The sequence below is a fragment of the Gloeophyllum trabeum genome (assembly GCF_000344685.1).
Source record: "Gloeophyllum trabeum ATCC 11539 unplaced genomic scaffold GLOTRscaffold_00012, whole genome shotgun sequence".
Taxonomy (NCBI): domain Eukaryota; kingdom Fungi; phylum Basidiomycota; class Agaricomycetes; order Gloeophyllales; family Gloeophyllaceae; genus Gloeophyllum; species Gloeophyllum trabeum.
The window spans coordinates 1,386,083-1,399,596 of NW_006920421.1; the positions used below are offsets into that span (position 1 = coordinate 1,386,083).

The 13,514-nt window shown below is 54.2% G+C and overlaps 8 protein-coding genes across 8 annotated transcripts in view; 1 reads left to right on the top strand and 7 right to left on the bottom strand.

Annotated features, from left to right (window-relative positions):
• Positions 1 to 844, bottom strand: part of GLOTRDRAFT_140432 (uncharacterized protein) — a 2,581-nt gene extending 1,737 nt beyond the window's left edge. The window contains exon 1 of the mRNA XM_007870877.1: positions 373 to 844. Coding sequence (XP_007869068.1) covers positions 373 to 573 — 201 coding nt within the window. The 5' untranslated portion in view covers positions 574 to 844. The remainder of the gene's footprint in view (positions 1 to 372) is intronic.
• A 1,639-nt stretch (positions 845 to 2,483) lies between these two features.
• On the top strand, positions 2,484 to 2,848 carry GLOTRDRAFT_95647 (uncharacterized protein; the record flags this gene model as incomplete). Its single annotated transcript, XM_007870878.1, has 2 exons — positions 2,484 to 2,733; positions 2,790 to 2,848. The coding sequence occupies 2 exons, from the start codon at positions 2,484 to 2,486 to the stop codon at positions 2,846 to 2,848; spliced, it is 309 nt and encodes a 102-aa protein (XP_007869069.1).
• Positions 2,849 to 3,050: 202 nt separating this feature from the next.
• Positions 3,051 to 4,116, bottom strand: GLOTRDRAFT_64615 (vacuolar protein sorting-associated protein 28; the record flags this gene model as incomplete). Its single annotated transcript, XM_007870879.1, has 6 exons — positions 3,051 to 3,222; positions 3,279 to 3,339; positions 3,397 to 3,539; positions 3,616 to 3,726; positions 3,785 to 3,887; positions 3,962 to 4,116. 6 exons carry the CDS (start codon positions 4,114 to 4,116, stop codon positions 3,148 to 3,150), a joined length of 648 nt encoding a protein of 215 aa, XP_007869070.1. The 3' UTR covers positions 3,051 to 3,147.
• Positions 4,117 to 4,798: 682 nt separating this feature from the next.
• GLOTRDRAFT_95649 (uncharacterized protein) lies at positions 4,799 to 6,028 on the bottom strand (the record flags this gene model as incomplete). The annotated part of the gene is made up of 3 exons (XM_007870880.1): positions 4,799 to 5,335; positions 5,394 to 5,507; positions 5,573 to 6,028. The coding sequence occupies 3 exons, from the start codon at positions 6,026 to 6,028 to the stop codon at positions 4,799 to 4,801; spliced, it is 1,107 nt and encodes a 368-aa protein (XP_007869071.1).
• A 508-nt stretch (positions 6,029 to 6,536) lies between these two features.
• GLOTRDRAFT_95650 (uncharacterized protein) lies at positions 6,537 to 7,668 on the bottom strand (the record flags this gene model as incomplete). The annotated part of the gene is made up of 3 exons (XM_007870881.1): positions 6,537 to 6,974; positions 7,030 to 7,143; positions 7,207 to 7,668. 3 exons carry the CDS (start codon positions 7,666 to 7,668, stop codon positions 6,537 to 6,539), a joined length of 1,014 nt encoding a protein of 337 aa, XP_007869072.1.
• Positions 7,669 to 8,634: 966 nt separating this feature from the next.
• GLOTRDRAFT_95651 (uncharacterized protein) lies at positions 8,635 to 9,768 on the bottom strand (the record flags this gene model as incomplete). The annotated part of the gene is made up of 3 exons (XM_007870882.1): positions 8,635 to 9,081; positions 9,140 to 9,253; positions 9,319 to 9,768. The coding sequence occupies 3 exons, from the start codon at positions 9,766 to 9,768 to the stop codon at positions 8,635 to 8,637; spliced, it is 1,011 nt and encodes a 336-aa protein (XP_007869073.1).
• A 532-nt stretch (positions 9,769 to 10,300) lies between these two features.
• Positions 10,301 to 11,346, bottom strand: GLOTRDRAFT_95652 (uncharacterized protein; the record flags this gene model as incomplete). Its single annotated transcript, XM_007870883.1, has 3 exons — positions 10,301 to 10,723; positions 10,780 to 10,893; positions 10,960 to 11,346. The coding sequence occupies 3 exons, from the start codon at positions 11,344 to 11,346 to the stop codon at positions 10,301 to 10,303; spliced, it is 924 nt and encodes a 307-aa protein (XP_007869074.1).
• Positions 11,347 to 11,807: 461 nt separating this feature from the next.
• Positions 11,808 to 13,170, bottom strand: GLOTRDRAFT_140435 (uncharacterized protein). Its single transcript, XM_007870884.1, has 3 exons — positions 12,497 to 13,170; positions 12,310 to 12,431; positions 11,808 to 12,241 (listed from the first exon to the last, which is right to left on the bottom strand). Exons 1-3 carry the CDS (start codon positions 13,152 to 13,154, stop codon positions 11,957 to 11,959), a joined length of 1,065 nt encoding a protein of 354 aa, XP_007869075.1. The 5' UTR covers positions 13,155 to 13,170; the 3' UTR covers positions 11,808 to 11,956.
• Positions 13,171 to 13,514: the final 344 nt, after the last annotated feature.

The window sequence follows — 13,514 nt, forward strand, 5'->3', positions numbered from 1 at the left end:
GATGAAGACATTGGCGGAAGCAGTAGAACCAAGAAGAGTTGATTTTATGGTGGAGAGGGAGGGTTCATCCTTGGAAGTGAGAATGGTGGTGCGGATAGTGTCGAAAGATGAATGGAGATTCATGAGGAGGACATCACCAGTCTCCACATCATCAGGCTCATGGCCCAGGCTCTTCAGGACAGCCCTGGCAGCCATAACTGATTGGACATAGTGGGAGATGGGCTTCGAGGGGTCGTGGACAACATTGTGGAATTCAGAACGTGCCTTCAGCCTGCTGCCCATAGTCGACTTCTCAAACTGCCCTTTCAATGCCTTCCAAGACTCCCAAGCATGCTCCACATCAGCAACCAAATACTGCCAATCCTCAGAGACCTTCCCATAGATCAACCAGTTAATCTCTCCATCCAAAACCTCCTTGTCCTTGGGAACAGCAGCAGTCAAAGGATCATGGACATACTGTGCTCCACAGGCATTCAGGAATTTGATCATAGGCTTGGACCAGGTGAACCAGTTGGAGTCATTGAGCTCTGGGACACTCTCAAGACCCTTGAGGATAGCATTGCCAATAGCCATGGTGAGTAGATCGAGGTAGATGTTGAATAGATCGGAAAGTGATAAGGGTGAAAATTGCCAAAGATGTCCTTATGGTCAGAGCGTTGGGCTCATAACCTATTAGACGTGGCAGGGATAGACCAGAAGGACACTAAAGATGCCCAGAGACTCAGACACAGACACAGACACAAACCGGAGGCTAGTATAGAGCAACGGACTAAGGAAAAGTACATCCAGTAGAACAATTACCAAAAATGCGAAACTGTTTGTACCTATTTGGTTATTGTGGCTGCTGAAAGCGTCCGATACAATCCAATCCTAACAAGATGTCCGGTATCTATCAAATTCAGCATGGGGGTCTTCAAGTACCGCTATAACCGCATCCCGAATGCTGAGGTGGCCGGTCCGTAAGATCTTAAAAGCAGAATGGAGACGTTGCAAGGGGGTCATACGTTGTGGGCGTTGGCGCCTCTGCTCCGAGGATATGTCCCCGAGTTCCGGGCCACTGGCGTGTACAGCTGGCTCACGCGGTCCGGTCGGTGTCTCCAGTGCTTCGCTTTCGAAGTTTATGCCATCAGTAGCACTAGGTTGTGGAATGGGAGATGTTATTGTGAACGGATCACCTAGGACTTGTTGAAATTGACTGCCCACAATGCCTTCAGGTGTCCGGGATGGTGGTAAACGAAGGGGTTCTACCTGCGGCAGCTCGGGCTGGGGGTAATAATTATAAGGAGGGATATATGCCGGAGGATAGTGATAAAATATATGATAAGGAGATACATGAGGAGCGGGGGAGTACGGGGAGTATGGAAGCGAATATGGAACTCCTGTCGAAGAATTTGTAGCTGGAGAGTAATGAGAAGGGGGCAGCGTAGTATGCTGAGGAGTGGTCGGGAGCCCAGTGGGGAGCCATCGAGAACGTGCAGAGCGGGCCAGTATTTCCTCCGCAGTGTCGGGCATCCGATGTCTGTTAGACATTATGGTCAGAGACGCAGATATTTGCGGCGACAAGCAGCCCGAGGCAAGTGTGCTCAGCAGATTCTAAGTCACACCCGCGAATGATCAAAGCGCATTTGTAGTGGACTACAAACCGTTTCTTACTCGATCTCGATCGTCTGCAGGGCAGGCTCAAATACATGAGGGCAGGCTTAAAGTACATGGGGGCAGGTATATTTTTCAATCTCAGCTCAAAAATGACAGCGGCTGCTCGGCGAAATAGAGTTAAGTCGCGTATACCGGATTCCCACGCCAAATCCACCAGCCTGTCTACCAATATTCTGCCCTCAATGTTGGTACGACAGGCTGGTCACGAGCCTAAGCACTTAGGGTTGCGTATGGTCGTGATTTGTGGCAATCTCAGCCACAACAAGCGGCGTGCAATCGGAGGGCAATAAATATCCCACGCTCGGGTAAGTGGCGGAGGGCCTGAGCTAGTTACGTCCATCTTTGCCTCCCACTATCCATTGACAGAATGAAGGACCCGGAGACGGTAGCATACTATTAAGGTATTTGCCGCCACATCCATCTTGCAATTGAAAGCGCCGGGGAGACCATTGAATACGTATACTCTACCTCTGGGAACGCGGAGTTTCACCATCTCCGTTGCTAGTCGAATATAGGTTCAGGTTTGAAGTAATCCTTCCTTTCGACGCCGTGCTCAGGACTCCTTACCGCGTATAAATATGCCACATCATAACGCACACAAGCCGCACTTATCTCAAGGAGCGGGAAGTGCGTCCGTTGACCTTGTGTTTCTACGGCCCTTTACCGATACATACTCTTGTCTCGCAGCATACAGCAGAAGGGGAGTCCTTGACCTTAAAAGCATTCAACGGAAGACCTAGCTACTCTTGATATGTAATTTCTATCGTCGTATCGCTTGGGTCTCGTCGACTGACCTGCGCGTCGACTCGTTAGAGTAGGCTCCTACCATGCTCAAGCTCACCATCCTCGCCTCGCTCCCCCTTTGTCTGGCTCAACCATTCGCAGTGAGTCCGTGGTCCGGCAGCGGTTGCGACGGTACCACAATCTTGGCGAGCTCAGGCGGTGCTGCCGGGTCGGGCTGCGTCTTCGGCGCATTGAACATGACTGCGTTGGAGTCCGTGCAGATCTCTCTGGATAATTGCACCATCTTGCTGTACGCAAGCCACACATGCGAGGGCTCTCCGGCGATGACCACAGGTCCGCCCACCAACGATGCTTGCGTCGACGTGTCAAACGGTTTTCGCGCATATTAGTGTCAATTGCGAGTGATAACACAGAGCGGTCGACCTTCAGACGTAGTGTACCTGGATAGGATAGAAATATGGTTGATACAGTCCACAGATTGTATCGTACCGTGGCACAACCAACGCAACCGCTGTCTCCAACGCAAATCTGTAATTCGGGGTCCACATGTTTATAAAGGACTGAACATGAAGGGGATGCGGGGAGTAACGCGGAGGACGCCCCTTCACGAATAGCTGTATCGGTCACTCCGAGCAATATCACGACAGCCGTAGGGGAAACATGATCCATTGTGATACTTCATTCACGTACTCTTACAGCAAATCCCGTTGCATAGGGATCTGACGGGTACTCTTACCTTGCCCGTTGTCACGACCCTTCTCCAGTCGATCCACTAAGATATCTAAAGAACTCAGAATAAGCATGTTCGACATCGAACAGTAGCTACATGGATGTTAATTAGTAATACGAGCTAGGGAGATGCAGGGTGCAAACCGCACCTGACGAGACTGCTCGTCCGTAAGCTCCTCTGAAGCTTTCATCCCGTTGAGCGTAATCAACCTTAAGCGGGCAGCTTAGCTCAGCCTGATAAGGGACGGGTAGTGAAGTAGTGCCTACCAGCTCACCATCCGACTACGGCCTTCCCAATCCTTGCTGCCCTTAAAGCGCGCATAGCTGGTGACGAGTTCTTGGAGGATAGGGTGCAGTTGATCTTTCGCGCGAAGGCGAAGCTTAAGGGCGTCCATGAAAGTGATGAAACTCTAAAAACGCAGTGTGAACGTAAGTGACCAGCTCAATCATGTCGGGAACGACGTGTCGATGTGCGTAGAAAACTACCTGCGTAGTCTCAGCAACCCACTTCCCGGTTTCTGGGCCGGCCTCACTCGAGTGCTCCACCGTAGCCGGGACGCCCACTTGCAGCCTGTGAAGGGCGGCAGGACAGTCCATCTAAGAACGGTCCGTGCCGTCAATGTTCGAGCTCAAGGGTAACGTTCGCCGCTCGTACCCGATTTCGCTTCATGAAGGTTTCTATCGTGGGCACGTCATTGCTGACTAGCTTATGCATCGTCTTGTACTGCGACAGCAGTCGAGTACATGCCGGGGAGTATCTCTTCCAGACCAACGCCAGAGGAACCAGTCAAAACTCAGTTCCAGTAACAAGAATAAAACAACACGTACTCACTCGGTGGCAGGTACACTGTCCCGTACATACGCCCGTTCCAGATAATCGAGAGCGACGATGATCCCGTAGAGCGTTGCCAGCGACTCGTAGCGCTCGCGTTCCGCGTTGGTTGTGTATAACCGTACTTCTTCGTCCAGAGACAGAACATTAGACATAGTGAACACTATCCCAGAGTTGAGTATGAGCCTGAGCGGCGCCGCTCCAGCAGGTCGGTAGTCTAGAGGAGGCGTTGTGGGCGCCGCACGCGGTCCGGTACTATAATATCTCACCCTATCCCATCTTCCGACTACCACGTTCATCCGTTCTACTATTTACCCTTGTTCTACAGCGACCTTGCTCCTTCTGCCTTGGACTACATATCGGAGAGCTATCGATGACCCATGATGCATGGGGTCCTTTCGCCATGCCTTTGAATCCGGGCCGTCATCCATGATGATAAGACACGAGGGGGATACATTGTTCGATTTCAAATGATCAGATTTCTCCAGGTATAAAAACAAGGGCACAAAGAGATATCGCATATCACCTCTCCCTAAGAACGAGAAACAAGAGGAAGACTCCTTTCAGCGTTCTTCATCCTACAACAACATCGCATCCCCCATGCACGTTGAATCGCTGAGCGATATCGAATCCACCGTTCTGTCAGTTGGCAAGGCGCGCTCTCGAGCATCTCCGATGACGATACATGGTGTGGCGACTCGCACAGGCTGCCTGGGGCATTCGACTACCACCCTGATCGAGCTTTGATTTGTCGATGGCTCTCCTTGTTGCTCCGGCAGCGAGACGTGAGCCAGTGTCCTTGAATCACGTCTCCTGGGCGGGCAGGTCCAATGGAGGCTAAGCTGTAGGTTGTTCGCTCGCCTCCCCATTGCCTTGCTCGGCCTGTGATTCGGTCTTCGAAGATTCATCGCCATCGTCATCCCACTCTGGCGTGGGTCTTGTATTCTCTTCACCCACCAACGTCTCTTCAACCATCCTTTTGAGAGATCTCTCCTCTTCCCTCAGCCACTCCTTTACGGCCTTCTCCACTATCCGTTTTTCCATGTCCAGCTGAACAGGCGTAGGATGGAAATCCCTTTCCGTCGTCGTGAGGAAGTGCTCGTCTTGATATTCGTAGACATCGTTCTCGTCCTCGACGGAGGGCTCAGGAGGTTCGACGATCTCTATAGCGATGTCGCACTTTTCCGGTGGCACGGCTGGTTTCTCCAAGGGGAATCTCTTCAGAATTTCATCCATGGTGAAGCATGGCTTCAAGATCCTCCTGCGAATCTTTGCAGCTTTCGAGGCGATCTTCTCTTCAGCCCGGGCGTCTTGTTCGTTGAGGGGGATTAATCCTTCCTCTGGGCTGTGCCAATCCCAGTATATCGATTCGTCCTTTTAGTACAGTATTCAAGGTGAGCACGAGATCCATCGGAGACACAAGCGACATTACCTCCTCAGGCGCCGTCTCGTCATCCCGGTATCGATCCCTGATCACCTCCAGCCAATCCAGCTTGTGGCGGGCTCTAATCAATCCGACGGGTAGGTCCCCGCCCGCATCTCTTACCTTCAAAGCCGTATCATAAGCCTTATGCTTCCCGACCGTGTAACGAGTGCTCGTCGAGAACTCACCGCTGTCTTGTATCTTTTCCAGCATTCTTCTAGGACCCTTAGTTCGCCGCGCATCCTCAGTTTTACGTCGAAATCGAGGGCGCACAGGGGTATGCGCCCGGTCAAAATGTCAAAGATCTCTTCGATGCGGCTACGAACCGAGGCTGGCACGGGAAAATGGTCGATGACCTCAGTATTGTCTGCGTTATGCGCAGGTGCTGTCGCTGCTACGTCGACGGCGCTTTCGGTTTGTTGTTTTGTGTTTTCAAGCGAGGGCACAAGATCGCAGACCGTGGACGCGGTGTGCGTGCTGAGCAGGGCCAGGGAACCCAAGAAATTCCCCTGGGTTCTCTGCCTCTTGCGTGGCCTTGATTCGCCTTCTAGACCGATGCCACATGATGTGGCGTTGTCGGAAGAACGGCGACGACGGCCGAGGATAGTTTGGACGTCAAATGTGGTCGTCTGTGGTGCTGACATTGTGTCCGAGTGAAGGTGTCCAGTGGTGATGGTAAGTGTTTCGTTTCTGTGGCAGTGGTTGACAGTTGGAACGAGGGCAAGTTGACGGATTGGGTCTATGGCTATTTAGGCGAATGTGGCTAGGACTCCGACAAACATGGCCAAATAACAGACAAAGCAAGGTCGTCTGGACCCGCTCGGGTGATTAATCAATCAAGTGGTATGTAGTACGACAATGAACAGAAAGTGGATAAATATAAGCCGCTAATTATGTCCTAGATACGAAATAATCATTTCCGTACGTCTATCCCCGTCGAATGCAAGGGCATTTTGTCCTACGGATTATGCCCGCGAGTCGCCCTCGAATTCCCTGAATCATCGCTTTTGAATACCTCGTCTCACGGACGTGAACCGAAACATCGCTAGCCGTCTACAGAACCGAGACGTCGAGATTTATCAGACTTGATGAAAGCGCCGAGATACCCCAGTGGGCAACGGACGAAGAATTGTGTTCAGTGTTCATTAATTGTCAAATGTACTCGTCTATATCATCATCATCATCCTCGCCACCTTCTGCCGCCTCCGACACCATGGTGGCAACCCGCTCCAACCACTCTTCCTCACGCCGCCTCTGATCTTCAACCTGGATCGCGGTGGGATGGATATCCCGGTCCGTCGTTGTCAGATACGAGAGGTCCTGACGGTGAGTCCTCCGCTTTTGAGTATCGGTAGTAGATTCTTCATCTGGCGGCAGTGTCACTTTGATTTGGATGTCGCGAGGCTGACTGATGCCGATCGGCGCTGTCTCGTCTTGCGGAAAACGAGCAGCATATTCCGCCGTTGTGATTGCGAGCTTGTACCTTCCGAGTTTGCCCCAGACTCGGCTCACTTCGTCGATGCACTGGTCCATCTCTTCCTGCGATGGTGCATCACCTTCTGGGTACCAGTCCCAATAGACGGACTCATGCTATGCATGTCACTCGGTGAGTGGGAGGAGAGCGAATAAAGCAAATTCTTCATACCTGTCCATCCATAGCATCACTATCCTCGTATTGCTCCATGATAATCGCAAGTGCCTCTGGCCTGTTGCCTGCGAGGAACCAGCAGTCCGCGACCTCACCACCTACGGCTTCGACCTACAGCACGCCGCAACACGGTCAGTCCTTCCGAGCTACCAATGACATGGCGGCGCAACTTACTGCGCTCTGATATCTCATCCAGCAGTCATCGAGCCGCATGACATCCTCCTGCACCCTGCGCGCTCGGTAGTAGTCGACTTTGCGCAGGGATATGCGTCCGGTAAGAATTTTGTACGCGTCGCTAATCCTCTCATGTACTGAGATGATCGGCTGATGTCCATACGTGGCTGGCAGGTTCGCGGCGGCGTACAGGGCATCGGGTGTGGTGTCGGGGGCATATGCGACATCGGCGGTGAAAGGTGTTTCAAGTTTGGATGAGCTTGGGACCCTGTTCATCGTGGGTGTGACCCGTGTCTCATCGTGAGAGGTGGTGAGCGTCATGGCTTCGCCTTCCGTCTTTTGCCTTTTACATGGCCGGTTGTCGTCTTCGCCGCTGGTAGTGCCACATGGAACATCGTCTGACCGTGGACGTGGGCCTAGAACTGTTTGACTGTCGACGAAGGGCGTATCAGAGTAAGACATTGTACGCGAGAGCTCATTAGGGGATGGTGCGGTGTGGTTGGTAGTGAGGGACAGGGAGGGGTTCTGTGGCACGAATGTGGCTGAAATTCCCGCCTAACATGAACAAACCCCAGCTTCAGCGCATCTCTCTTTTTCTCGCGTAAGGGTCGAGTTCTTTCTGGCCAACTATTGATGACTTCCTTTCAGTCCGTATCCTTTCTTCTCGTTGGCGCTGTCAGGTGTAGTATGTCTCCTCCCTTGAAGATGACATGTATTTGGCAGTGCTCTTTCGTCACATTATCATGCTCTCGCGCAAAAGTCGGGTTGATTTTGACGTTCGGTTAGAGTATGCAGCTCGAGTACCCGGAGCTTGCGCCTTTCATGTTAAGATTATGCATATGCATCAATGATTCGCAATGAAGGATGCCTGGATTATGCTCCTTTTATCGGGTGCAGTAATGTTGGAGCTTTTCCGGCAAGCAAAATGTATCCTTCGCATGATGCACACCTTACGCAAAGCAGGTGTCGTTTGAACTCCCTCCGTTGAATTCATGCAAGGGGGAGCTGCGAACTTGCGAGACATATACACGCCACCTTGCAAAACAAGTGCAAATACTGTCGAGCTCCTCCCGTCCGATCCTTCGTAGGCTCGTGACCAGCCTGTCGTACCAACATTGAGGGCAGAATATTTCTCTAGCCTGATTCTGCCCTCAATCAGGCTACGAGAGCGTGGTCACGAGCCTAGATCCTTCTTGATGAAAGCCCGCCAGTCCCAACTCCTCTGAGCTGTAAGCCGAATTCTGCAGCCGCATAGCGTTCTAGTCAATCTACATTCGAGGTCGAACTCGTCATCGTCAACAGCGATAGCCATGTAATAGAAGTCAGATGTCCCGTTGACAGGCGTTAGCTCTACGACTTCTTTATCGCTCAAAGAACAAAGAGTCATGGCGGACGAGGAAAAGAAGCTAAACATCATCGTCACGACGTCTATTGGCGTTCAAGCGGTCGCGTTTTGAGATTCATCATCGTGTCCCCTTGACTCCCCGGGTGCGACATTCCTCGCTGCCCACATGTCCCGTGTCTCTTCCTTCGCTCTTCGCTCTGTACACGTGGCAGACGAGTCGTATCCCGCAGCAGTGTAGTCGTAAGGAAAGCGGGGTCTTGACCGATCGTCCTACCGCTCCGGAAGCCTGGGTTAAGCTCGTCTTCAGGTGGGCCCGTGATGCTGATCTCAATGGACGGAGCCTCCTCGGCATTGAGTGGTCTGCTTGTCGTCTCCGAAAGGCGAGCAGCATATTCTGTGGCTGTGATTGGGGGCTTGTAGGTTTCGCGAATCTTGTTCCAGATTGCGGCAGCTTTTTTGCCGATTGACCACAACTCTTCATACGACGGCGGGCTCTCCCCGCAATACCAATCCCAGTGGATGGTCTTCTCCTGGAACCAGCACCCTCGTCGTCAGCGCGAGAAGCTGCAAGAATAGGAGCTTACGAACCTGTCCTTCCCAATCTCCCTCCTCCCTCCAGCGGTCTACGATAACCTCCACCAAGCGAGGCCTGTCGCCCACTATGATCCACCATTCGGGTACCCAGCCGCCTGCGGCCTCCACCTGCATATGCGTCGTAAACACTATCAGCGTCTCGCGGACATCAACCAGGTACGAGTTCAGCTTACCGCGCGATGATACCTCTCCCACCGGCGATTGAAGAGGATAGTGTCTTCTATCGCTCGAACAGCTCTGTAGTAACTGACTTGGCGCAACGGTACGGCGCCTGTCAAGATCCGATGCGCATCGCTTATCCTGTCGCGCAGCGACAGTGTGGCGGGTTGGTTGCATGGGACATCGTGATCTTCGCCAACCTCACTGCTATCTTGTGTGACACTGGTTGCGTCCGTCGCATCATCGGTGAGATATATTTTGAGCTCGGATGAGCTTGAGATGTCTTTCACCGCTGATGCGGTGTATGCATCGGGAGATGAACAAGGTATCACGGTCTCGTCCTCTGTTCTGCCTTGGCCATCCTCTGGTTTGCGAAGGATGCCACACTTCAGTTTGTCTTCGGGGCGGGCATGAAGCCCCCGAGCCGTCTCGGAGTCTTGAACAGGTGCATATGTGTCAGACATATTGTACTGCTGACGGTCTGAGATCTGGTCTCGGTGAGTCGACGATGGAGGGTGGGAGTGGGTAACGGTGAGTTATGATGAATACACGTGTGGCTCCGAGCTCATTTATAGTCTAACAGGGACAAACACCGCAGCCAAGCGTGCGTCTTGTGGCACTCTTTCGGCACGCGTCCGCCCATTTTCGTTGTCCAACCAACGGATAGCCTGCTCGTGATTGGATGGACGTGCAGTTCATACCCCTTATACTTCCTCTGTTCTGATTGCCTCCTCCAATATCGGACGCGATCAGGCTGGTACGTGCATTGTTCCTTTCATCCGTGCCATGTATATCTATGTTAACTTACGCAAAACGCGCGATTCAGACGATACGGGGTATCTACGCGGACAATAAATAACGTCGAGCACTTCCCCTCCCCTTCCACGCGGAGGAGTTGGTTTGCGAGTCCTCTGTCGCTTAGAGGACAAAGGATGACAGCGTACAAAGAGAAGACAAAGCACAAGAAGAGAAGACAAAGCACAAGATCTATGGCAATCAAGCACACATGTTTATATCATCATCCCCCCTGGACACATTTGGTGCAACGCTTCTCGCTGACCATATTTCCCGCAGCCGCAATTGCTCTTCAAGTTGCGCACGCGTTGGGACATCCCTTGGCAGAGTCGTCGTTAAGAAAGCAGGGTCCTGCCGGGTCGCCCTGCGTCTCCGCACGCCAGAGGCGGCCCCGTCCTCTTGAGGGCGAATGATCTGTATCTCAATGTCCCGAGCCTGGTCGACACTGTGCGTTCTGTACATGCTCTCCGGAAAGCGGGCACCGTATTCCTCAGCGGTGATGGGACGTTTGTAGTTTTGCCCGATCCACCTCCAGATGGTCATGGCTTTGTCGGTAAGTGCCTTCCTCTCTTCGTAGATTGGCGGCTTCTCGTCATAATACCAATCCCAGTAGATGGTCTCTTCCTAGATTAATTCGTCCATGGTGAGCCGAGGCGCGGTGAGCCTATGGACTCCCCTACCTGTCGTTGCCTGTCATCGTCGTTCTTCCAGCGTTCAACGATACTTTCTACCCAGCCGGGACTATCCCCCACGATGATCCAGGCCTCCGGCACCCAGCCGCCTGCCGCCTTCACCTGTGACGCGCGGAACATGAACCATCAGCATATCGCAAGGATGAAGAAGGTGAGAGCGCTGCTTACGGCGCGGTAATACTTCTCCCAGCAGCAATCGAAAATGAGGGCGTCTGCCATAACTCTGCAGGCCTTGTAATAATCGACTCGCCGCAGGGGTATGATACCGGTGAGGATCCCGTGCGTTTCCTTGACTCTGTCCCGGAGGGATAGGCCAGGGCATTGGGGCAGCGTGATTTGCTGGGTATCGTCAGTGTGGCTACCTTGCGGTGTGGCAGGCGTTGCATCCGTTTCATTACCGATGATGGGCGTCTCCCCTTCGGGGGAGCTTGAGATGTCTTGCATTGGGGCTGCGCCGAGTGCTTGCTGCCACGAGGAAGCTTTCGCGGCTTCGTCCTCGGTCTTCTGTCTTTTGCTCGGCCGCTCCTGCGGTTTCCCGTCCACGCCACAGTCCATTTTGGCGTGGCGTCCCAGGACGGTTTCAGGTGCGTCGGCGAGAATGTGCGACTCCGACAATATGCGCTACCGAGACCTGATCGCGTAGAGGCGGAAGGCAGGTGAAGAGTAAGTTGTGGCAGAGCGCGTTTGTGGCTTCGGGTGTATTTATAGCACAACAGGGACAAACAACGAAGCATTCCGTTCGGCACGTGCTTCGCGCGTCCTCGTAACGGAATAGCGACCAGCGCATGCAGTTCTCCCCGAAGTAATCTCTGACTGCCCGGGCAGAAAAACATCCCGCCATAGAGCGTAAACTAGGCTGACAGCGAGGCTTACTTTCAGTTTACTCAATGCTACCTGAGGAATTGCGGTTCTTCGTCCCGTGCAGCGCTAGTCCCGACCTTGATCTTCTGGTGACTGGTGCGTGCGGGCGACCCTGAGACAGAAAACATGCAAGGACGCCCTTTCCTCACGCTCGTGGCATATATACCAGCGGAATGAGGTATGCTCCAATTAGCTGACGCGTATATTTACAAGTACAACAAATATTGCCCTTTTACATTACAATTACAGTCGTCTACAAGATATTCCAGCAGCCAAGCCCCATGCTATACATTCTGCACGCCCTCTACGCCTCCGCAGGCAACTTCCCCTTCAGCTCCGACACCTTGACCATCCGCTCGCGATCGTCGACGCGCTTCATCCCGCGGAGCTCCTCGACCTCGCGCATCTTCTCGCGCACCATATCCGTGACCATCTCCGCGTGCTTGCGCGTCTTCTCGAGCCCCTCCTCCGTGTTGCGCAGGTCCGTCAGCGCGGACTCGTACTTGGCGCGGGCGGCGAGGAATGCGAGCTCGGTCTTGTGGAAGGACTTGAGGGTTGTTGCGTGCGCGGTGTGTGCGCGGGATTCGTCCTGCGTGGGGGTGTCAGGATGGGGTTGGAGGGGAGGGGAAGGGGGGAGGGGGGAGGGGGGAGACGGACCTTCATGGCTGCCTTTTGCAGCTTGGTGAGCTCGGCGAGCTCTTTCATCGCGATATCAAGCGCGGCGCGCTCCGCCTTCTGCTCCGTCTGGATAATCTTCGACAGGCGCTTGCCCTCTTTCACTAGCACGCCATCGCGACGACAAAGTGAGCCACGTCCCGCCCGCAATGCGCAGCGGCCCACGTACATTCTTCTTTTGTGATCTTGGACTTTTGCTTGGGCGTGAGCACGCTCTCCGCGGTGCGCTCGCGCGCGTGCATCGACAAGTCCGGCTCGGGCGATATCGCGGGGCCGATGGTCCCCGGCCCCGCGCTGAACACGCCGCTGCGGATGCTCGCGCGCTTCTTCAGGGTGCTCTTTGCCTTCACACCGCTGGCGGGGGCGCTCTCGGCGGAGTGCGCCCCGCACGCCGAGCTGTCGTCTGCGGGCGAGGACGCGCGCGGGACCGACTTTGCGCGGCGGCGCGAGAACGCGGAGGGCTTGGATCTGCCGCTGGTATAGCTGAAGCCGGAGATGCTCGTGCGTTTCGTGCGGGCGCGCAGCCGGGATCCGCGGTCGTCGTCGAAGGGATCAGGCCCCGGGCGCAGCTCGCGGTCCTCTTCCTCGTCGGACGACCCGACGCCGTGCTCCTCTTGGTCGGAGTCGTCGCCGTACACTGCTCTCGGCGCAGGTTGGGTGTTCGTGACAGGGCTCTTGGGGATGGACACGGAGGGCGCGCGGCTGCGCACCGAGCCCGCTCGCCCTGGTGCTGGCGAGTCGCCGGTGGTGATGTGCATCATGGGCGCGTCAAAGTAGATGGAGCGTTCGCTGGCTGGGGTACCGGGGATAGCAGAGCGGATGCTCATGTAGAAAAGGAAAAGGTGGTTAGAGTGGGGCAGGCATCGGAGGCGAGGCTTATAAGACCGCGGCGGGCAGACACGCGATCAGAGTGTGGCTGGGAACAGGACTGGCGATCGGGGGTGATGTCATGGCACGTGGAGAATGCCGGGCGATCGCGACGGAAGGGGGACTGGGGCTGTGCAAGCAGTGCCGTCGTCGCTGGCAGTCGTGCACGACAGTTTGAAAATAAAACAGCTAGAACTCTACCAATGTCGGACCTGTTGGGATCGAGCACGACGCCCATTGGCCAGGCGCCTATCACAGCCTGATACGCCTCACCACCCGTACAGCACTCGTAACATAATCCGTAATCTTTCGCAGGCCAG

Bases quoted from the DNA above. Each gene is read 5' to 3' on its own strand.
- GLOTRDRAFT_140435 (XM_007870884.1), bottom strand. From the start codon at position 13,154: ATGAGCATCCGCTCTGCTATCCCCGGTACCCCAGCCAGCGAACGCTCC. The intron at 12,432-12,496 runs GTACGTGGGCCG...ATGGCGTGCTAG, and splicing joins CAAGATCACAAAAGAAGAAT to TGAAAGAGGGCAAGCGCCTG. The intron at 12,242-12,309 runs GTCCGTCTCCCC...ACCCCCACGCAG, and splicing joins TGCAAAAGGCAGCCATGAAG to GACGAATCCCGCGCACACAC.